Raw genomic sequence first — 24,884 nt, forward strand, 5'->3', positions numbered from 1 at the left:
CAAATCGGTCTAGATTTACATATATCTATAATACATTATTTTGTCAGATTTCATATAAATGACTCTAGGTCTGTTCGATTGATATGAAATATTGCACATTTTGCAGAATGTTCCTCTCCGATCGACAGGAACATTTCTTAAGATTGCTTAAAATAGGTGTACATAGTACTATAGGTTGCTTTGACAACCATCCCGTCTGACTTTTGGATGGAATCCATTTCTCTCTGGCATAAAACTTAAAAAAACTCAAAACACATTTTGTTTATTTAATTTTTGAATAGATTTATTTTGAATCTTTTTCACTTGTATGTTGACACTGTCATCTAACACAATGACAATTGTTTTTAATATTAAATTATTTGCATTTACTCTTATATAGGAATTTATGATAAGCTATTATCAATTATTAAAACTATTAAAATTTACAAATATGTGACAATGAAATGAAAGTTTTGTAAATTAAAAGAACTTATGATCTAATTCATTTATAAGTACAGAAATTCGTTTAATTCTTATATAGGCAACAAAAAGTAGTTAAAAATAAGCATTATTATAGTATCAAATGGAATGTTTTGCATGGGAGAGAATGAACAAATCAAAATAATTATTTTTTGTTTTATAATTTACATATGTTTTTAATTTTAAGCTAATACTTTATAATAGTTGCTATGTTTATTTATTAATCTTTTGTTTTTTATATGAATAGTAAAAGTCCTTTTTTTGTTGTTGTTAATCATTATAGTTAATTGTTATTTATATACAAATTTAGAGAAACCCAATCTGGAATACTATTTCAAGATTTTCAGATTTAAACCTCAAAATTAAAAAGGAGTTTTGATTTATAAAAATATTTTTTTTAAATGGAACGTAAAATTGAAATTTATTTCAAAAAAGATATTGGTTTCAATCCATGAATAAAATACATGATGTGTTCCAGATACCTGGTGGCTATAATTTTTATATTTCTTAATTATTTTTTTTTCTAGCAGAAACAAAAAATTATTTACAATTATTTCAATAAAATATAAAGTGTTTTTTAATTTTTTTAACATAATAAATGTCTTCTAAAGACTTTTAAAGTATTTAAACAAAATAGTATTTGCATATTTTTTTATATAATATTTATTTAACATTTTATGTTGCTGTTTATTGGAAAATAATAAAATAAAACTAAACTTTAAAACAAAATGTATAAAACTAAAACTTAGATAATTACTTATTGGTGAAAATAGTCTCTATAATATCATTTGTATTGGACTTAAATTAATATATAATGTATATAGTTGAAATTTTTCATTATTTTAATATATAAGAATATTTTCAAATTAAATTCGTTTCATTTTTTGTTTTAAATTTTATGTGTGTTTTAATTACTAAAATATTTTAATAGCTTTAATTCCATCCCCTTTGGCTGCTAACAGGGCACAACTAATGGCGATAATTGTCTTCCATGCGATTTCGTTTCCTCTGAGCCGGATTTTCATCGATGTCTAAACTTTCATTATCACTGTCCATGGGTTCGCTGCAATCGTCACCATTGTCGCCACCAATATCGTCCTGTTTACGCTTGGCCGTGGCCATTTCAGCAGCATGACGTTTACGCCATTTGGTGCGACGATTTTGAAACCAAACCTAAAAATATACACAAGAAAAACAGACACAAAAATTAATTTAATTATATTTATATTTTTTGGGGTTTTTGTAGTAGTGTGTGTGAGTGAAGTAATTAGCGGAAAAAGGGATATTATCACAACGAATTTTAGGGGAAAATAATATTTTAAAATTTTTCTCCCTTGGCCTTTAGTTCCTTTTGGCAATATGTGTAAAAAGTCATTAAGTTTTCAAAAATTTTATTTATACTTGGATCAATATATGACACAGATTCTGATTTTTCACACACACACACGGACACAATCATAAACACATGCCTTGAGTTTCCATAAACATCATCAACGCCGGTTAACCCTCAATTAAGAGAAAATAAAACAACCCAAAAACCACAATCTGTGTCCAGGGCCACCAACTGACGTTTTTGGGTCTATACAAACCATGACTAATTTTTTTTTCAGATACAATTTTTTGTTTCCATTTTCTCATTCCATATTTTTTTTTTTTTTGGGGAATTAGCTTTATGTGAATCCTTGCTGTTGTGTTTTTTGTTACACATGTGTTGCCTCCTTGCCTAACAAAACCCAAACAAATGTTCTTGTTGGACTAACAACAACAATTTCCAACACATATTCTTATATACATGTAAAGCACATTGTTTTGGGACAAGTTAAGTTTTACAGAATATTAAAGCTTTATATTTTGTTTGGCTAATTTTAAAGTAAATAAATATGACGAATAATAAGTATGAGTCCCGCCGATTTTATATGACCAAGGGGTTACGAAGTTACGAAGAACAACATTTTGAATATATATCCGATTTTCAAGTGATATCTTCTTGACATTTTATGGAGCTATCGATGTCTTTTGATCGGAGATTCCCTATGGAAGTTGATGGAAATCTTTTTTCTCAATACACCTTTCTGCCAAAGTAAAGACCTGTGGTAGAAATTAGTCCTTGATAGAAACAACTCTTAAAATGGCCACTATAGAAATTAATTTCACACAAAAGTCAGGGTCCATTTGACCCGCTAAATATTGACCGATCTTTATCAAAATAGGCATGTTTATTTTTTGGTCCAATCCCTTTCTCCGTGTAAAAATTCGAGATGTTTGGGCTATAATTGCGGCCTCTGGAGCGACCAGAAAAACCGCAAAAATTAAGCATTTGGTCCATTTCATCCCCTAAATATTAACCGATCTTTACCAAACCCATGCTACTTTCAAAATTTCGTGAAAATTGGTCCATACCTGTGGTCTGTATCGTGTTTACAAAATATAATGGACGGAGGGACGGACGGACATACATGTCTAGAACAACTCAGCTAGTCGAGATATGACGATCGGTATACTTAAGAGTGGGTCTAGGACCAATATTTCGCGGCGTTACAAACTCCTGGGGCTGCACACAGCTATAATACCCTGACGACATAGTTGTGTAGGGTATGTTGTTCACCGATATATGTTCGATATAGTGATTTCTGTTGTTTGGATACTTATAGTGAAATTTTATGGAGAATATTTTTTATGTTATATCTCTAAGGTGAAATTTTGTGGAAAGAAATTTTGAAAATATCACGGTTAATATTTAGGGGATTATGAAAATATATATGTGTTATTTTATTCTCTGAAACCCCTATCAGTCTAACTATTTTCATTTCGGATGAATTTTTAAAATACCGAGATTGGATTGGGTATGCCGAAGCATAACAAAACAGGGACAACAACAAGAACCGCGACATTCCATTCACTCAATTGTGACTAGTTTTGCAATCCAATGTTTCAGACACTTGCACCGACTTCTGCATTGGTGTCACAAAATTCGCATATGCATTTTCCAAATTATTTCGATATAAATGCTGAATACAATATATCAAACCGAATTGTTGTTCTAATAACGCAGAACATAAACATTAATAATAAAATGTTTTTGGGATCTCCAATGAATATTTTGAGATGTTGCTAACGAAATGGCAAATTTAATAATTTAATATTTTGTAAGAAAGGTGTCCGTACAACTAACGACAGAAAAGCATAATTTAAAGACAATTAAAAAACATACGGTTACATACACATAAAGACCGGACATTTACATTGGCCCTAACAGGGTGCTAACCATTGGTAAACGCATCATGTTGTCCTAAAGTATCTTCAGGACATTATCATTCTTACATCGTTGGAATGTTTGTTCTCCTCTTCCACACAAAATAATGTGGAAGGAACAAAACACAGACATAGCCATTGGAGGCAAATTAGTAAGTCACAGCTGTTGCCACAAAAATAATGACCATGAAAATTCTTCTTAATGATGCCAGAATAATGGGGTGGGGACTTCTTGTGTTCTTGTTTTATGTTCGGAGACAGGGAAATAATAGGAACTACAAGTGGATGGTATGTAAGACAAAGTATCAAGTGAATTGTGGAATAAGGAGGACAATGCGAACATAGATTTTCGTAATACATTTAAAGGCAATTTAAATATTTAAATAAATATCATAAAATAAATAAATAAATATATTAAAATATTTAAATTTATATATAAACACATCTTTTAAGTCCGTCAATTATGTAGCCATAATAACACAGTCGTATATCAATTTAATATTTATGTCATTTATTTTAATCCAATATCTAAAATGATAAATAAAGTTGCCGAAGAGGTTATATATTTGTATAGTCCCAGATATTGATATTTTTTTTAAAATTATATTTTCCCTTGAAAATTGAAATGAGGTATAAAAACCAATTTTGAAACTACAAATTTGTGAAGAAACGCAACGTCTTTGAAGAAACCCTATTCTATTTATAAGACGCCTTCAAATTCCCTTTACAATAAAATGTTAAAAATTATGTTTAAGATTAAGAACTCAATAAAAGGCTTATTCGAAATTTAAAATAAAATTTTGTATGCCCTTCCGAATAAATTTACAACCTGATTCGTTGCGAAGTAAGCTATAAAAATATAACAACAAAACCCAAAATTTAAACAATATATTATGTATGACAAATTTATGACATTAACATGTCAATGTACAATCAACAATACATCACTAAAATTTAAAGCAGTCGAACTTTTCTGAATGCTGACTTATTTCCATTTCAGAAAAAAATGTTCTTTTAAACAGTTTCTTTTTATTGCCACACCAATAATGCCACACACAAACTAACCACGCAAAAGCGCAATGGGATATCAATGAAATATATGATGGGTCGGTCCGTCGGTCATTAAACGCCATGAGAAACTTATAGCCATTTAATGACATACGAGTACAAACATATGTTGTTGTTTGTTAGTTGGTGGGTTTCTTGTTTTTATTGGTGGCATCCTAGCACCTTTGGGGTTTCCCGTAACGAGTACAATGAAGTTGGAGTTCTCATAAATAAAATATTGGAAAAATAACTTTAGAAGAAAAAACGAATCTTACGACATGAAAAAATTTAAATTGTTAAATTTTGTGTGAAGTTTTTATTATTATTTGTTGGGGTATTTACATGCTTAAATAGCTAGAAATGTATATGAGTTATGTGTACAAATATATACATAGGAAAAAATTTCAATGAAATTTTTCATAATTTCATTTGAAGTTTAGCTAGCGGTTTCAGGTCTATGGTCCTAAACCCGTCCACTATTCTAGCCCATCAAATTTTCAAAACAACACAAACATAACACTATCACAAGTCACCTGCTTTAATATGCTTTCCAAAGCTTCCCTATCATCCAAATCACTCTCTCATTACCTCCTTATTCACAAACAGATTAAGATATATTTCTTTTTTAAAAAGTGAACTACATTAAAGCATTTATTAATATAAAATGTACAATAAAAATTCCTATTCTTAAGAAATCCATTATTTTTTTCAAATATGTAAACTTTTCGTTAATATCAAAATTATTTTCCTACTTTCGTCTACTTTACCACTATTTGCTTATATCTATCTTTCTCTGTCAATTTCTGACAAAAATAGATGTATGTCTCGATAGAAAACAAAAAACAACAACACCACTCATTGTTGGACATTGTTTTGGTATCGCTCTCCGCCTACCCTGATTGTGAATGTTACTTTTGCAACCGTTTATGTGAATACTGTTTTTGTCGCTATCAACCGGCGACTTTTCACTCACTCGATTGTGACTAGTTTGAAATTCCATTGTTTCTTTATTTCAGACACTCTTACCTCCACATTGGCGTCAGAAAATTCGCATATGCATTTTCCATTTTCTTTCGATATAAATGCTAAATACAATATATCAAAGTGTTGATACGAACACCAACCTCAACGGAATGTTTAACATTGTATATGATTTTTTCTGATAAAGCAGAATATTAACACATGTAAGTAAATAAGGAGAAAAGAGGCAAAACATAATGAAGAAGAAAACATTGAACCAGGTGTGCCCAAAATAGGTCCCATGGGCTGTCGGTGTGTGTCAAAACTCTCTCACACACAATGATAAAAATAAAAACATTTGAAAATGAAAAATATTTTCAAATTTGTCATTCATTCCTTTTTGTTTTCATACACTGAACGAAAAAATTAGGACATTTTTGGCAAAAATTAGTTCAGAAAAAGTCGAAATATGTGACCAATACAATGGGGATTGGCGAAAAAGAAGCAAATCTATATTTATATAGGAAAATATATCATTAACAAGCATATTTGCATTGAATACAAAATGTTCTTCTGTCTTAAAATTTGAAATACAAGTTTTTACAATTTTTCTCACAGTTTAACAAGAGAGAGACATAAATTTGAAAATTGTGTATTTGAAACAAATACAATAAGAAACATTTGCATGTATTAGTGTGGACAGCCCTGCATTGAACCAAACGAGAAGAAATAAAACTACTACAACTACAACTGATTCATAATCGTATTCAATATTTTAACACTCATTTTAACATATCTATACACTTTATAAAACATGTTGTGATAAATTACCAAAAAATTGCTATCATCTTCCATTACTGAATGCCATAAAATATTCTAAGCACATTATATTCGTTGTAGTCCACATTCAGACAGACAAAAAACAAGCAACATTTCTATGAGCTGCAACGACTGACATTTTGATTCAATTTGATGCAACAACTCCATCCATCGCCGGCAATGCCAAACAAATATACTACCCCTTAGGCTGTAAAGAACTCGGCCCCAACTATAAAATTTTATTTCAAATGAAATTTGTTATAATCTGGAAATCTCAACACATTGTTTTCTGTCTACATAGTAACACATGGATGTATGTTGTAATTGGAAAATGTTAATCATAGAATGTCAGATTTTACTTTCGAATTAAGTGGACACAATTTTTATAACATCAACTGAATATGATTATAATGAGAATGTGAATATTTATGCTTAAAATGTTTTAATTTTAAATTTTTTCAAATTATGATTCAGATTTTTAAAGGCTTTTTTCAACTCCATTTGACAAACTTCCAAAATATGGATTTGAATGCTTGAACAGCATTTTCTGGTAAAGAAAATCTCTTGATCACGCAATTTGTTCTAATTTTGTGGAAATAAAAAGTATTCATTGGGTGCCAGGTCCCGGTTGTACGGCAGATGACCCCTACATTTCACGTTTTGGATGATTAAATTGGTGTTAGTTTGATCCGATTTTTGAGAGCTCACATTGCCACATTGTTTTCGAATTTCGCGGAAATCGCACTACATCATTTGAATTCATTATGGTAATTCATAAAAGGTTCTGTCATTAAAAAAATCGATAAATATTTTAACAATACACCATTTATTATAACAAAAATAGGCCGATCACTGTATTTGTGGCTTTTTTCTTCACATTTAATTTATATTCACAAACACACAAAATCCTTGTTGAAATCGTGATTTACATTTACACAGACACAAACACACACCACTTGGGGAGCATCATCATTACAACGGCAACAAATCTCCCTGCTATTTGAACAAATCCTCATCATCGCACCTGAGCCTCTGAGCCATTGTTGTTGAATAAAAACAAACGCCAACATGGGATTTATTTAATACCACAAAAGCACGTGCCTGATTATGGGCGAATGACACGAATGAAGTTAATGTTTATGATGACTAGGAAGGATGGCAATGGCAGATCGAGGTTTACAGGATAGGGAAACGAATTGAAGCGAAAGGAAATTGGGTGGAATAAAATACTAGTCTTTACATGGAGAATACAAAATCATATTGAGACAGCATGGTATAATGTATATCCCATATAAGTTGTTTATTTTAAAAGTGGTTAAAGTCCATTTTAGGTTCTGATAAAAATTTTGGTTTTCTAGAAAAGTTAACAAAATATATTACGTTATATATCCTATAATGTTTAAAGGCACAAAGCCACAAACCAAAATTAATACCACTTACAATATTTCAAAATAAACGACTTATATTAAAATTTATTAATTTTGGATGATCGATATATACAATGTGGGAAAGTGATAATTAGATATCTATGTCAGAAATGATAATTTGATGTCATTTGTCGTCTGGGAAGTAAATTATAATCTTTCAATCTTCTACATTTGGTATTATTAAAGAACAGTCTTTTTCAGAGCATTTTTTGTTGTAATCTCACAACTATATTTGTTTTTTTAAATATCCCTTTTTCGTTTCTAACCAATTTTCTAAAAATAATAATTATTTTTTCAACTCACCTTAACTTGTGATTCAGTCATTCCTAAGGCGTATGCTAGTTTAGCTCTTTCTGGTCCTGCCAGATATTTGGTTTGTTCGAATGTCTTTTCCAGTGCAAAAATTTGTTGACCACTAAATGTTGGGCGGGTGTGTTTCTTTTTGCCATCCTTATCATTTGACTGATGATGTTGATGGGATTGTGATAAATTGGCGGACACTGAAATTAAATATTTTAAAATTAATTATTAAAAAATCGACACAATTTTTGTAATAATAAATTAATTAAAAAATGATCACTATTAGAACAAATCATATACAATGTTAAACATTCGGTTTGGCTTGTTTGATATATTGTGTTTAGTATTTATATCAAAATAATTTGGAAAAAACATATGCGAATTTTGTTAAACCAAAGCAGAGGTCGAGTGTTTGAAATAAAGAAACAATGGAATGCAAAACTAGTCACAATCGAGTAAGTGGAAAATCGGCTATTATTAGCAACAGAAACAGTAGTCAAATAAAAGGTTGCAAAAACAACAACCATCAAGTAAGGAGCGAGGCGGAGAGCGATACCAAAACACATCTGAACAATGTATGGTGGTTTGTGGTGGTGGCTTTTTTCTTGGGAGAAATACATTTATTTTTACCAAGAAAGAGAGAGAAAGAGAGAAAAAAAGATCGCGAAATAGGAAAATAGTTGCGATTTAAATGAAATGTTTACATTATTTGGAAAAAAGTGTGTCTTTCTCATGATCATAAGAATTTTTACTTATATTCAAAACGAAGTACATTTTTTTTCTCTGCACAAGCAACCAAATAAAACTTTCTATATATTTGGACACCTGTGAGGACCTTCTAAACGTCTCTTGACACCATGATTGCTATACTCTTTTCGTGATAAGTCACAAATTGATTTTGGTAGTCGTAAATCCCTAAACACATCAGCAAGGAACTCTGATATCCATTGCGAAACATAAATGCGGATTCTCAAAATGTCACAGAACTAAACGGACAAACGCTGATTGAAAATATGTAACAACTTCGACGAATATTTTGAGGGGTATCAACACCTTTTCATTGTGAATTTTGCCAACCATACCAAAGTAACTGCAATTTGTCTTTTTATTGCTTTCTTTTCATTTGTTTATCTCCCCTGGAAAAAAGAGAGCATTGACATTACCTAATACCCACAGAAAATCCCAAGTGACAATTTTTTGTCTATTTGTTAGCACATCATTTTCCTTTCGCAGCCAGTTCTTTTTCTATTCAATAACATTTGTGTGTGCGTTTCTGTTTTATTGTCCATAATTCATATTACGCTCGGCAGTGGTAGCAGTTGTCCTTTAAATCACCCTATTTATTCGGCTAAATATTACCTTCATATAAATGCCATAAAATGCCAATGTAAGCAAAAAATAAAACACCCTGCAAATTGAATTGAATTCAATACGTGTCAAATTTTATTGAATGACTCGAAGGAGGATTAACTGTATCATCACAATATATTTCGTTCAAGCCATATGAGACAATATTTTTTTGCGGGGGGATTTTGATTATGATAAATAGCAGATTTGCAAAATCTGTCAACAATTTAACAGTTTGTTAGACAGAAAGAAAAAACAAATTACCTAGGCTATCGGGGAGAAGCATGAATTCGATTTTTTTGGAGAATTTTAGATTAGAAGAAAAATTATAAAATCTGGGTTTTAATTTAAAAAAATTATGTTAAACCATATGAAGGAGGAAAGATTGCAATTATGGCGCACAAAACAAATAGAGATTTTTATAAGGATATATAAATCCTAAGTTTTTTTGTTGGAACTGGGGAACCATATACTTTTGGATCTATAAACCTGATATAAAGCCAGGCTATTTTAAAATAACAACGGAGTTTAAAAATTTAAAAGGCAAATACATCAACAGTTTTCTATTGTTGCATTGGCATTTTTGTCATCCCTTTTAAAATGATATTGGCGTCCAATTAGTAAATTACCTACGAACGAATATTTTGTGTTACAAAATTAAATTTCGTTTTAAATTTGTAAAATGATTCCCCCTTGGTAGACAGATGCTGTTAAAAGAAATATGCGTGTAGCAGCAGCATTAGCGCCTTATTTAGTTATAGGGTGACATTAATGGCTCACTCATCGTAAACGATTTTCATTGTGGTCCTTAATGATGACAAACAACCACCATCGTTACCATTCACCACCCCCTGTTCATTAAGGACTCTTAATGGCTGTTGGCCAACACACAAATAGGTATCGTACAAACAGAATATATGATACAAAGGCAGTTGGTGGGGGGCGAAATCATGTCAAGTACCATAACCATTGGGAGGCGTTTTGTTAGTTCCACTAGATGGTGTTTTATTGGCTTCAAACAACCTCCACCCAGAATTTAATTTATCCCTGCTACCTTTTGTCGTACAACAGTAGCAGCAACAACAAAAACAAAATGCTTAATATTAAATGAAAATGTTTTAAATGATAGCTTAGGGAATTTCCTTGCTAAAATAGGAAAGACAAATTACTTTTTTGGATTCGAGTGGGGAAAATGATTGGGATGTTAGCCTAGCTTGCTATGTATTTTCTTTTATATTACTTTAGAGACTTATTTATTTAATTAATTTGTTGTTCGTATTTGGTTAGTTAATGGTCATGATTAAGAGGTTTTCATTGCTACGTTGTGGCCTTGGAAGAGACTGACCGGAACCAGCAACCTGTTTGCTTTAATGAATTTGTGGGCATATAATAGCTTTAATTAGATTTTTTAAAGATTTTAATTTGTCTCTTTATATTAACATAAAAAAATAAACAAATATATTAGTATGTGTTGTAATCAGGCAAAATTATAGTCGTTGATATTTTTTCATCTTAGTAGGAATTGAAATTTGAAAATTAAAAAAAAAGAAAAATATTGTGTTGTGTTTTGTAAGAATTTCTTTCCAAGGCTCATTTTGGTATATTTTCATGAAAAACTTGTATTCAATTTTTGACAAAAAAGTGGTATGAAAATCAGGATTCATTGTAAATATGGGAGCTCCGAGGCGGTACGCTGTTACGCGTATGGCTCGAAATCGTGCAAGGCATTCAATTTGAATATTCTCAATACCAAGGATATTTTGGTGGATGACATCTCCAGGCAACCGATGAATAGAAATCCCTGCAGCATGGCTAAATCCCGTAGTTTGTCCAAACGGTATTCAGTTATGAATGTATGTGTGGTGATTCCATAGCCAGTGACAGTAAATAGTAATGGAAATTCGAATTCGACTTGATCGAATTTCCATTTTTATACCCAACACAAATATGATGTAAGGGTATTATGGGTTGGTGCAGCCCCAAGAGTTTGTAACGCCGCGAAATATTGGTCCCAGGGCCACCTTTTAGTATACCGATCGTCATATCTCGACTAACCGAGTCGATCTAGACATGTGTATCCGTCCGTCGGTCTGTCCATTATAATTTGTAAACACGGCCACAGTTATGGACCAATCGAAATTTTGCATGTAGATTGGTTTCTCACCGAATAAGACCCCTATTGTTTTTGCTAGTGATCATATAGATTTTAAGGGGATAAATTGCACCAAAAATTTTATTATTATTAGTTTTTCTGCCTATTTCATAATTATTACCCGAGCACCACGCAATTTTACACAGAAAAAGGGGTCTGACTAGGGAATAATCATGACTGTTTGTTGAAGACTTTTATATGAAAAACTAAAAAATGTGTATTCTATGGTGTATATATTTAATCCTGAAGGATATTAACCTTTAAATTGATACCAATTATATCGATTTATGTGCCCGGATGCGTTAGTTAACACTAGAGGACAAAAATGTACCGCCTATAATTTTCGATGATGATATTTCGTGGATGAAATATACCGAAAACTTTATTTTTTAGCCTAACAATACAAATTTTCCATGAGGAAGGCGATCTACTAACCTACTAATTCGAGTGGCTGTCGTCATAATGAATGACAATATTTAGCGGGTCAAATAATGCCTCGAGGAGCTGTTAATATCTAATCGGTGAAGAGAGTGCAAATATAGCGAACAATTACCAAGGCTCGGAATATAAATTAGTAGAAACTCAGCGCTCAGTGGTAGTTGTGTAGGGTGTAATATGGTCGGCCCTAATCCACCAAAATGTTTACGACTTAATTCCATATTTCATAAGAAGTGGCAGATAAATGGAGGGTAAAATACCTCCCAGCTGAAAATGTTGAATTTTGATCTATGTTTCGACAGACGTATCATATAACTGATATATCCCATTTCTTTTGATTTTTATTATTTAAATTATAAGATTTCAAACTAACCACAGTTCGTTCCAAATTCGGTTTACAAAAGAAAAAATAATTTTAAAATTATTAAAATAAAAGCTCGCTACTGTATTTCTTAATTTACATAAATTTATATACTTTCCATAAAATTCTTAAATATTTTTTAGAATTTCTATAATTTTTTCCTCAGCTGAAATACATTTTGTAATTTTTAATGTTAAATCAATGCATTTATTTTTTACTTAAATTTATAAGAAACCATTTTGCCAACATAAATTCCAATTCCGTCTATTGTTTTCATATAAAGACGGCGACGTCATATTTCTAACAAAGCTATTTACTTACAAATTGAATTTTATTTACATACATATTCAATAATAATAAAAAAACCTCATGCAGATAATATTTGACTATTGTTTTCACATAGATTGGGACTACAATGCGAAATAGATACGAACACATTTAATATATATTTGGGCATATTACACACACGTGTCTCTATATTCCATTTTCATTTGTATTCGATAGCATAACCCTGAACTTATTTGAATATATGTAAATTAAATACATCACAAAATTTGTATTATATTTTATACATACACATAGAGACTTTGATGGCGGAAAAATATCTGGAAAATTTTAAAACTCACACTACGCAAGTTCATTTTATGTTATTATTTTATTCATGTTTCTGTCATGATTTTCAAAAAAAAAAAAAAAAATCCTCCTAGCTTGCAGCCTCTTCACCATCAAATGAAGAAACCCAAAAAATATATACATTTTATATTTTATGTGGAATAAAAAAATATGTTACCACATCATCGTCATCATCGTCATGCACATCCTCATCAAAATCAAATGAAAAACACTTAGTATAAGGACAAGGCTCCTTCTCTTTGCTCTTGAATTATAAGATAAGAGTTTTACCAATGAGATTTTAGTGGCAATAGACAGAATATCAGAAACAAATTGAGAATATGAAACATATTTCCATTTTGTACAACTTTATGGTGTTCTTATTTTCTAAGCCTTCAGATCGCCACCCAACCGACCATCAATGTTATCCATGATGATGTTCCTGTCATGTTAACAACCATACTAAAGAACAACAGCAAAACATTTCTATGATAAAAGTTGTGATAGAGACTTGTTTCCTTATGTACGTATAGAAATGTGTGTAAGTGTGCCTTGTAAGCATGGCTGTGTTTTGGTTCTCTTCACAGCATCCTTGAGAGGGTTGCTCGTTTAAAATATCTTCTTCAGGAATATGCGACGAGCATCCTTGTTATATACTATATATATAGCAATTTGTTGGCTGAGTGTGTGTTTTGTGATTTGTTTATGTATACGGAATACATTATTTGCCGAAGAAAGCTTTTCACAGACAGTGAATAGCATCACACATTTTGTATGTGTTGTTCTGCAAAAGCTTTTTTATAAACATGAACATGTGCTACAGAGATTTTGTTACAGATAACCATGTATATCAAAGAGTTTTATGTTGGTAGTATATATTTATGTATATTTTGAATATGTGGTTATATACCAATTATAAGAAGGTATATTCGTGAATGTTAACTTTTAATAAATATTGAAAAATATGGAGCACCAAGTAAGGAATATATATATATATATATATATTTCGTTTGATATTCTAGATCAGCATAAAACTCTAATATCTTACATATCACTACGTTGAAATTATTCAAAGTAATTGCTAAAGCCTCGCAAATTTGCACATATTCTTTCAGTTTTAGAATATTTAGTATTTAAGTTGGATAATGTCAGTAAGATTTGGTGTAACCTTTTATTACTAAAAGCTGCTTTTTATACCCTACACAACTATGTTGTCAGGGTATTATAGCTTTGTGCAGGCCCACAAGTTTGTAACGCCGCGAAATATTGGTCCTAGACCCTTTCCTATTAGTATACCGATCGTCATATCTCGACTAACTGAGTCGATCTAGACATGTGTGTCCGTCCGTCTGTCCATTATAATTTGTAAACACGATACAGGCCACAGTTATGGACCAATCTTCACGAAATTTTGCATGTATGATGGGTTCTGGCCAATGAAGACCCCTATTGTTTTGGGAAAAGATCGGTTAATATTTAGGGGATGAAATGGACCAAATACTTAATTTTTGTCGGTTTTTCTGGTCGCTCCAGAGGCCGCAAATATGGCCCAAACACCGCGAATTTTTGCATGGAGAAGAGGATCGGGTCAAAGAATAAGCATGCCTGTTTTGATAAAGATCGGCCAATATTTACAGGGTCAAATGGACCCTAAATTTTGTGTGAAAAATGACAAAATTTGTACTCTATAGAGTATATATTTACCACTGAAGGACATATACCCGAGAAGTTGACAGTATATCCAAGAGGAGTGGTTGACCTTTAAATTTATACCAATTATATTGTGATAGGTACTCGTATGCGGGAGTTACACTTAAATATTTACAGGTGCTTACGTATTCATATATTATTTAGTAACCTATTACCACACTTGAGGGAAATATAGCGCTGATCGCTTTGAAATGTTCCATGTGGTTCCAGTTATGGTCAAGGTTAACGCCTAAAATTAGGTGATGATCAGATAATAATTTTTCGAATGAAGTGGACCGAAAACTTAATTATTTGTACTTTTCGATTCGAAAGCCGAACATCGCAACACAACCCACTGATTATTAGTAACATTTGCTGACCTCTAGTCAGTCAAAAGTGTGCAAATATGGCGAAATATTGCAAATTCTCAGAATATAGAAGCACAGAATGTTAGATTTTCATGGAAGTTGTGTAGGGTATCGTATGGTCGGCCCATCGGACTATACTGCTCCGCTCACTGGTTTTAATATTAAACACAAATTATAAATTTTTATCCGCTTTTTCTTCGATCTGATGTTATTTTTATTTCGGACAGAAAGAGTTCATATGTGACTCCGTTATGAACAAGGATTATTGACTTCGGAACCGATTGGATTAATAGTTGACGTCGCTTGATGCTGACACAATAAATCGGCCACATCTTTAAAACTTGTTGAGATCTTGAAATTTTAATGAGACATTCTTGAGAATGTGGGGTTCCCTTATTTAAGGTCCAAAGGCTTAATGGGAGTATCGATCAAACAGTTTCAGATTTATTCTCGATGGAAGGATGACATTTCGCAAAAAAAAAAAAATATTTTGCTGTTTTTTGTTTTGTGCATTTAAATGGAAGTGGATAAAGAGAAAATTCGATACATTTTACAGTGTTTCTTTGACAAAGGCGAAAATCCAAGCCAAGCGGCTAAAATTCGGAATGGTGTTTATGGTTCCGTAACTGTCAATTATGTGCAACTGTGGTTTTGTATATTCCGTTCAGCAATTTTTGACGTTAAAGATGCAACTCGCAAAGGTAAGCCGGTCGTCGAAAATGTCGATAAAATCGGAGAAATGGTCGATAAATGCCTATAAAATGGCAAAAAATCGTATAACAAAACGGTGCATATTTGGCCCAAATCGGACATTCCGATGCATGTTAAATAAAGTCTTATAGTTCATATAAAAATAATGGATTTCTTTTTCTCCAACCTAATATTACGAAAAAATATCCGCGTAAAAACTTAGATTAAAACCCAGTGAGTTGGCCATAAGAGACCCTACGCAACTACCACTGTCTGCGGATCTATATTTCGAGCCAGGTCAAATTTTAAAGGTAACTTCATAATGCCTCTCTCATAGAAGTCATGCTCTCTGTTGGCAACAAACTCTAGTAGTCGATTTTCACAATCCTTCCTAGGCACAATTTTTTTATCATCAGTTTTGCATTGCAAGAAAAAGATGATAATCGTTTGGTGCCAAGTCCGGACTGTATGGCGGATGTATTAAAACTTCCCAACCAAGCTCCCGAAGTTTCTGGGGAGTCACTGCAGATATGTGTGGTCTAGCGTTGTCCTCTCCTTTTGGCCAATTCTGGCCGTTTCTGGTCAATTGTTATCTTCAAACGGCCCCCTTGATGATAGTAGAGATCAAAATTTAGAGTTTAGCCATATGGAAGCAACTCATAATAAATAAGCCCCTTCCAGTCCCACCAAATGCATAGCAGAACCTTTATGGCCGTTAGTCCTGGTTTGGCCACCGTTTAAGGTGCTTCACCGCTCTTTGACCACGATCGTTTTCGCTCAGGGTTATCGTATCTGATCCATTTCTCATCTGCAGTCACCATCCATTTAAGAAATAGGCCTATCTCATTCCGTTTGGCCAAGGCTTCGCAGATAGAAATTCGATGCATTATTTTTTCTGTTAGTTGGGGTGGCACACAAACATCTAGCTTTGTTTTGAATCCAGCTTTGTGTAAATGGTTTAAAACAGTTTTTAGCTCCTGGGTGATGTTACGACTGCTAACATGCCGGTCAACTTCGATCATTTCTCCGATTTTATCGACATTATCGATAACCGGCCTAATTGATTTATTTTTTCCAAAACCTAATATAAATAAATTTTTTATCCTGGATTCTTTGAAAAATGTATTTGAAAAACTTATTATTGTATTCTATATATTTCAAAAATTTAAGCCGAGTGTCCTTATACATTGAATTAGTAATAGCTGAAATTGTATTAGTAACAACTACATATTTAAAAAGTGTTATTTTCGCTTCAAAACCCCTGCATTTAATAACTAAAAATCCGAAAATAGAGCGAAAGAATAGCTATTCCAAAGCTTGGATCGATATATCCCGTGTACGCTATATTCACCTATTTCTTCTGGTAACTTTCACCCAGAGGTTTTATATTTTCATTTTTACATAAATTGTTCATTTTTGGAATCCTTTATGAGTTGTTCTTTTGCAACTACTTCCACATCACACCATTCCCAAAAATCACATCAAAAATCTCAACAATATATTCATTAATTACAAAATTATTTCACTGCACTAGTGATAATAATAATAATAAATATAACGTAAATAATAAATTATAGCCCATTAATTACACCCCCTCAAAATCATCTTACAAAAACAGAAAATATGTTCATTAATGACATTAACAAATGCCTAGATGACATGGAGACTGATGACAAAACCAGATAAACAATAACAATGACAAACAAATTATTGAAATGCAACCAATGCATTCATTCATTCATTCATATCCCTCCATTCATTGAAAATAATCAAAGAAAATAAACACTTGACCACCAGATGGATGGTTGCTTAACAGAATGGTCCTCCACTTCAACGATTTTATTATCTTCTGGTTTGTCATTCTTGCTGCGGTAGATGTGTCTGAATGAATTTAATGAGTTTTACATTGTTATTGTTTGGTTGATCTTTACAATGATTTATTGACCAGATCATTACATTAGTAACAGCTCATCAGCATCCAGCACAATACCGTCCCAGGGAACATAAACAGAATGTAATTCACTGGAAGCTCGCCCTGTTAAAGAGGCCATTCATCTGATCATTATTTTGCTTTCATTCACACATTTCTGGTTATTCCAAATTGAAGAATTGGAGATTTCACTGGGCAGAGTAATCAATAATCGCTTTATCATGATCATTAGCAAATAAAAACGAAAAAAGGAAAAATCATCAGCTTTTGTACTGCTCTTTTTGATTCAGAAATGTATCCCAGATGTATAATGGGCGTTACCAGAAGCCGAGTTTAAATGAAAGACGCGTGTTATATTAAAAATTAATTGTCAGGTTGAAATGGAAGGAGGGTTATTTTTCAACTCATTTTAATGTCATCAACTGGCTATATTTTCTTTCTTCCATTGATATTACATTTTTAATGCCCTATCATCATTTCCAACCTTTATATTAAAGGTTATGATTAATTTGATTTTATTGTTTTCGTTTTTTTTCTTTCGATGTGTTTATTTTTCTTTAATTTGCTAAGGTTCCGGTTAGTTTATTTATTTATTTTTTTTTTTAATTCATTACGTTTTCCCCCAAATGCCTTTGTGGGTTAATGAGTTGGAACAATTGGTTTTCCTTACATAAAAGTTGTTTTTTTTCGATGTGCCCATTTACTTACTTGTATTCGATAATCGTTCTCTCCACGCCATTGGATTGGCGACCAATCCCTGCAAACCGGGCCAATACAAATGCGTTCTTTCAACCATATGAGCGCCATGAGGTTTCAGTGGAGTACCTTGATTTTGTGACAAATATTGTGCCATGCCCGCCGCAGCAGCTGCTATTGAGAAACGTGGTATGCCACCTGGAAAATTGAAGACAATTTGGAAATAGAATTAAATTATGTTGTAATACAAATTTAAAAATTTTTGTTTTCAAAAAATGTTTCAACTACAAAGTTAGCGTTACATGAACCTCGACAAAAAATAATATATTTGAGGAATCGTTATAACATAAGATGTGATTTTTTGCAAAGAATTTGAATACACTGTGTACCATAAATGCAATTATCGGCCCACAATAAAAGTACTCGGAAAAAATCTATGTCCAAGGCAAAATTTTTTTTTTTTTGAGAAATCGTTTCTTATTTTCCTTGAAGGCGATAATCATTTAACAAATGCACTTAAAAAGCTGAGCTCCTATCTTTAACAAAGATTTAGATTTAGAAGATTTAGCAATTACATTAAAAAATCTGCGATCTCAAAAATACCTCCAATAAAAATAAATTTTAAAAAATAACGTCTTTTGTTAGATATTCCTTGAAAAACAAAAATATTTTAAATGGACCACGCTATTAGTCAACATTCTTGTACAGATATTCTATGTGAAAAATCCAATCTTTTGAACCGGGAAATCATATAAATTTAATACGCAAAAAAAACTAATAAAATCTTCGTCAAGATCAGTCAGGTCGAAATTTCTTATTCTGCACCATGAGGTGTATTTTCAAAATCGAACGGGACCTTTATATGGGGCCAATGCCATGGCAACCGGTTAGTTACTATTATTGGAAAATGTCATCAATATCAAAATGCCTTTAAAAGGGATATATCTAACGATATACCGATATTTATAATTATACCCTGCACAATTATTTTGCCAGGGTATTATAGCTTTGTGTGGTCCAAAGTGTTCGTAACGCTGCGAAATATTTGTCCTAGACTACCTTGGTCCTTTTAGAATACCGATCGTCATAACTCGAATAACCGAGTCGATCTAGACATGTGTGTCCATCCGCCTGTCTGTCAATTCTAATTTGTAAACATGCTACAGTTTCTGTTCTGGCCAAAGAAGATCTGCTTCTGTCCAAAACCCCTACTGTTTTTGGACAGGGTCCGTTAATATTTAGTGTATGAAATTTACCAAAAATATTATGTTTGCCTGTTTTCTAGTCACTGTAGAGGCCACAATTATGACGCGATCACCACGAAATTTTACACCAGGGAGATAATGTGGCTAAAGAATAAAGGATATAGACCAGACGTTGGCAGTATATGATGAAATGAGTTATTGACCTTTCAATAGATACCAATTATTGATTTATGTGCTCAGATGTGGAAGTTATACGTAAATATTTAGAGAGGTCTACCTATACCTATTTTGTTATTGTTTAGCATGTCCATCACCATCATCACCACTAGAGGGAGGAAAGTCGCAGGGATTGCTTGCAATTTTTCATGAAACTGCGCTTATGGTCAATGACTCCATAAGCGCTTATGATGATTTTTAGGGGATCTGATCTGATGATTTTTAGGGGATGAAATAGATCGAAAACTCTATTTTTAACTGCTCTAGAGGAAACTATTGTAAGCCGGATGACTCAAACCGCTCAAGAGGGAGCAAATATCGTCAAATAATGCCTGAACTCGACAGACTCGAAATATAAATCCACAAAAAGTTAGAGTTCCATGGTAGTTGTGTAGGGTATTATATGGTTGACCCCGCACGACTATACTGCTCCGCTCACAGGTTTTGATATTATTTTAATCTACACTTCAAGATTCATGGACTCGAGTTAGAAGGAGGATATGCTTTACAAAAACATTCCTTATTCGATATGGCTGAAGACATTTCATCTCAAAAATAATCTACAAAAGTCGTAAACATAGATATAACGATTTTTCTTCATGATGTCAACGGAACTTTCCACTCCCCAAAATGTGGTTCAAGAGTGTGATAAAGGTCCCGACCACTTTTAGATACTGTTATCCTGTTAAAACCTCTTTAAAAAATATGTTCAAAAATGTGCCTTTATAATAAAAATCATATGTTTCAGAAATTCACGCTTATAGCCTTATTCACGTATATCTAGTTTGCACCCTTCAAAGTACTTTTCTTCAGTTCCTGTCTATAAATCACTTATAAACAGTTTTTTTATTCCTGATCTGCTTCAGCGATTTGAAGTTTAATTCTCGTATTTTATCGTCTCACTTTCTTGAACCTTTTCAGTTTTGAGAACAAAACCTATTTGGCCCATGTTAGGGGGGTGCTGTCCCTGTGACAACTTTAATATATTATTTCTGGCCAAATCCGAATTTTTGGTCACCCGCAAGCCTATACGCTACTGGTGTATTACTGACAGTAAAAAATACTATTCTCATTTAATCAAACATCCTTTTGATGAGTACTGGATATTTCACACCTTGAAATCGGAAATAAACCTACACATTTGTTCGAACCTCTTGCACTTCATTGGCCAGGGCTAATGCAGTTTTTGGAATATGATATGAGTATAGCAGAAAACCGCGGAATACAGGACGCCCTTTGACAAAACCGCAATTCTAAATTCCATTCGAATTTAGAAAAATTTTGCACTAAATTTACAATATGAATTACATATATATATATATATATGATGATACAGTTTGTTTTGCATTAGGTCAAATTGGACAAGATTTATATAAAGTATTTAAGTTTCATTTATTATTTTATACAATAATTTAAATTTTTTATAATCGACCCAATCCGTCATTCATTTATTCCTAATTAACTTTAAACAGATTATTTTAGAACTATTAAAAACGGGTATATAAATACCATAAATTTGGTCATTATAAATTTGATCACTATATATCACATCCAAATAATAAAATATTAAATATAAAAAAAAATTGTAAAAAACGTAAATAACTTATTAAATAATACACCTATCTCGGCTTATTTAATATTTGGTAGTAATTAATTAATTGAAGGTCTTTACCTAAACGATACCATTTGATATGAAAACAGTATTTAATAATAACAACAATAAGAAATATACAACATGATATGGGACAAGGGACGTAGAGATTTATGCCAGTCATGGCTATAAACAATAGCAACTACAGCTCAAGAAAACTAAACTGTCAATCAATTGTCATAAAATCGAATTGTTAATAGTTATCGTTGTCAAATTTGATTTCAACAACAACAAAAATTCCAACTCAAATGCCAAAATCAATTAAATACCATAACTAATTGTCATTAAATAAAGCATGTCAAATTTTTGTTTTTGTGAGACAAGAATTATTTTGTTATTATTATGACTGTCGCACTGTCCAAAATTTTTATAAAGGCCAAAACTTTTTGTTGGAATTTTATTATTATTATATTTATTTACTTTTTTTTGTAATTCATAATTGTGAAGTAAACTTTATTATTACTATTATTTATTTTTTTGATTGTATTATTATGATTTTCCATAGAGTCATTGTTGTCATTGATAATTGTCAAAGCCAGTCAGTCAGCTACCCAGCCCGCCAAAAGGGTGTCAAATATCAAGAAAATTAAATAATTGTTAAAATAAACAAAATTCATTAAAAATTATGTATGTGAAGAGCTCAAATGGTGTCACTTCAATTCAAATTTGACTTTTTCACGTAAAATAAACAGAGGGGAAAAATATTGTGTAACTTTTTTAAAGTTTTTTATTAAAAAATGAGGCTTAATAGGCTGGTTGGAATTTTTGAAATAATAAACAACAAATTGGAAATGAAATTGAAAATTTGTCAATGGAGAATAAATAATAATAATAAGTAATGAAAGTAGTATATACAAATTATTAAATTTAATACCCTTTTTAAAAATTACGATTATTGTTCGAATAAAAAAATCCACATATCCAAAATCTTCTGCGATGTTAAGTTTTCTCCATGCATTAAACTACTCCTAGGACCACAGTTCACAAAAATTGGGATGTTGCGTTCGGTGGGTTATGTCAACATATAGCCCTTTATATAATCTGTTCTACTAAATAGATATTTTATCAAAAATAGGGAATTTTAAGACACTAAAATCAGCTATGTCAAATCATAGACCTATATTTAAAATTTCCAAATTTTGCACACAGCTGCGCATAGGACCATAAGTGTGTCAAGAATGGAACGGCACCTTTACATAAATGGCAATTATAACCACTTCGGTTTGAAAAATAACTAAGAACAATAAATATACTTAAAATCTGGAGAGACCTTCATATGGGAGCTATGTTCAATCATAGAATTACATTGAACACCTTGAGAATTGATACCTTCGATGCTCCAAGAAATCGGAATGCTAAACTGCAGACCGTTCTGTTGGAAAATGCGGACAGTATCCTTATAAGGGGTCAATAAACAAACCGATATTGCAAATTTTCTGAAGTGAAATTTTTCTCCCTCCAAGAATCGTGAAAGCCAATTTATAATCTCTTCGACAAATAACCAATTCCGATTCTCCCTCGAAGTGTATATTTATACCCTACACCATAAAATGTATATTAAAATTATCATTCCGTTTGCAATACCTCGAAATATTCACAGGAGACCTTATAAAGTATTCATATATATTCTGAAATCATTTTGAGAATTTCTGTCCTATTGTTCTCACGTATTTTTCGGTATGTTAAATGTCCTATCATAGCATGAGTTTTCTCCTATGTGCTCCCATTAATTTTAGATATTTTGATCGTTATCTCCAAAAGTTCGGCTGGACCGAATTTAAGATCGTTTTTACTTGTTTTAAAATTAAGTTTCAATATCTCCAAATAACTTCTTCACTTACCTCCGGTTAAAGCACTTAATCCCGCCGACGTCACTGGTGGCGGTTTCGACAATATCGTATCGATACCATGTGGATTTGCTGTACCCTGACTTTGGGTATTTGTTGTTGTACTGTTCGACGACGATGTTGATGACGAAGACGATGTGATGCGATTTTCCGACATTAAATGTGAATTTTGGGCCGACGCATATGAAACCGAATTTGGAACACCATTTGCCGTTTTCATTTCTGTCATTGAATGCAGAGCCGCCAATGGTGGACCCAAAAAACTTAAAGGCAATTTATGATCTAAACTAATGTTGTTATTGTGTATGCCCAATGGATGGCCGGTATTTGAGGAGGTAAATTTACGACTTGATAAATTTTCGGGACTATAATCAGCTGGCGGTGGACTTGATTCACTGTTATTGCCAGCCTCTTCACTGGACCGCTGACTAACGGAAAACGATTTGGAACTATCTACACCGGGACTAGAATTATTATCATAACGTGCTCTTTGATTTAGCGAGCTGTGACAATTATCAGGTGATTCAGACTGCAGGCGGGATGATGTTTGTGAATTTTGATGATGATGATCTGCACCGCTGTGGGGTGGAGGTGTCGACGAATCCTCAGGTGATCGAGGTGACTTTGGTTCCATGTGTAATTTGTCGGATGAGGCATTGTTATTTTTGAGTAACATTAAAGGATGATTGTTGTTGTTCGCCGCATAGGCTGCTGCAGCGGCGGCATTGTGATAGTCCAGTAGCTGATTTTGATAGTCCATTTGTGTGGGATCGGGAAACCCGTTCGCCAAATGATTACTGTGATGATGTAGCGGTGGACTGCGATTCAAAAGGCCAACAGGGCCGGGTGAAGAATTCTGAGATGCGGCTGCCGCGGCAAATGTATGATGCCGCATATAGGGATTAATTAAATCCATGGCTAGATCACGTTCGTTATGCTGGTGTTGATTATAATCTACGCTTTCGTCAAGACGTTCGTTAAAACGATACAAATTTGCCGAAGTTGAACTCAGACCGTTAATACCGACGGCAGCAACAGCAGCTTGAAACGCGTTAATTGAATTCGTCGACGAACGAAAGGCTAAATTAAATGCCGAATTATGAGATAATTGAAAGGATTTGGTTAATGGGTGTGTGGTAGCAGCAGCAGTTGGGGCAAATGAAGCAGCAGTGGTAGAGTTAGCATCAGCAACAGAATTTAAAGAAAGCGGGCTATCCGGGCCCGTGGGCGTATTTTGTGGATATGGACTACCCAGGATGGTATTTTGATAATTTTTTTTATTTACAATTATATTTTTTCTGTGCTATTTACACTTGTTTCACATTCAAGATTTATATTTTTTATAAATATTTGGGTATTTTGCTTATTATATATTTTTTTTTTTTAATATTTGATTAAAAATATTTTTTATTTATTTA

General features: G+C 32.4%; 1 protein-coding gene across 1 annotated transcript; it reads right to left on the minus strand.

Annotated features, from left to right (window-relative positions):
* Window positions 1-1,420: 1,420 nt before the first annotated feature.
* On the minus strand, window positions 1,421-24,485 carry LOC133331728 (homeobox protein Nkx-6.1). The gene is made up of 4 exons (XM_061540105.1): window positions 23,461-24,485; window positions 18,560-18,745; window positions 8,268-8,464; window positions 1,421-1,632 (listed from the first exon to the last, which is right to left on the minus strand). The coding sequence occupies exons 1-4, from the start codon at window positions 24,380-24,382 to the stop codon at window positions 1,429-1,431; spliced, it is 1,509 nt and encodes a 502-aa protein (XP_061396089.1). The 5' UTR covers window positions 24,383-24,485; the 3' UTR covers window positions 1,421-1,428.
* Window positions 24,486-24,884: the final 399 nt, after the last annotated feature.

The sequence above is a fragment of the Musca vetustissima genome, unplaced genomic scaffold (genome assembly GCF_032173495.1).
Source record: "Musca vetustissima isolate MV318-11 ecotype Yass unplaced genomic scaffold, APGP_CSIRO_Mvet_v1 utg60049, whole genome shotgun sequence".
Lineage (NCBI taxonomy): Eukaryota > Metazoa > Arthropoda > Insecta > Diptera > Muscidae > Musca > Musca vetustissima.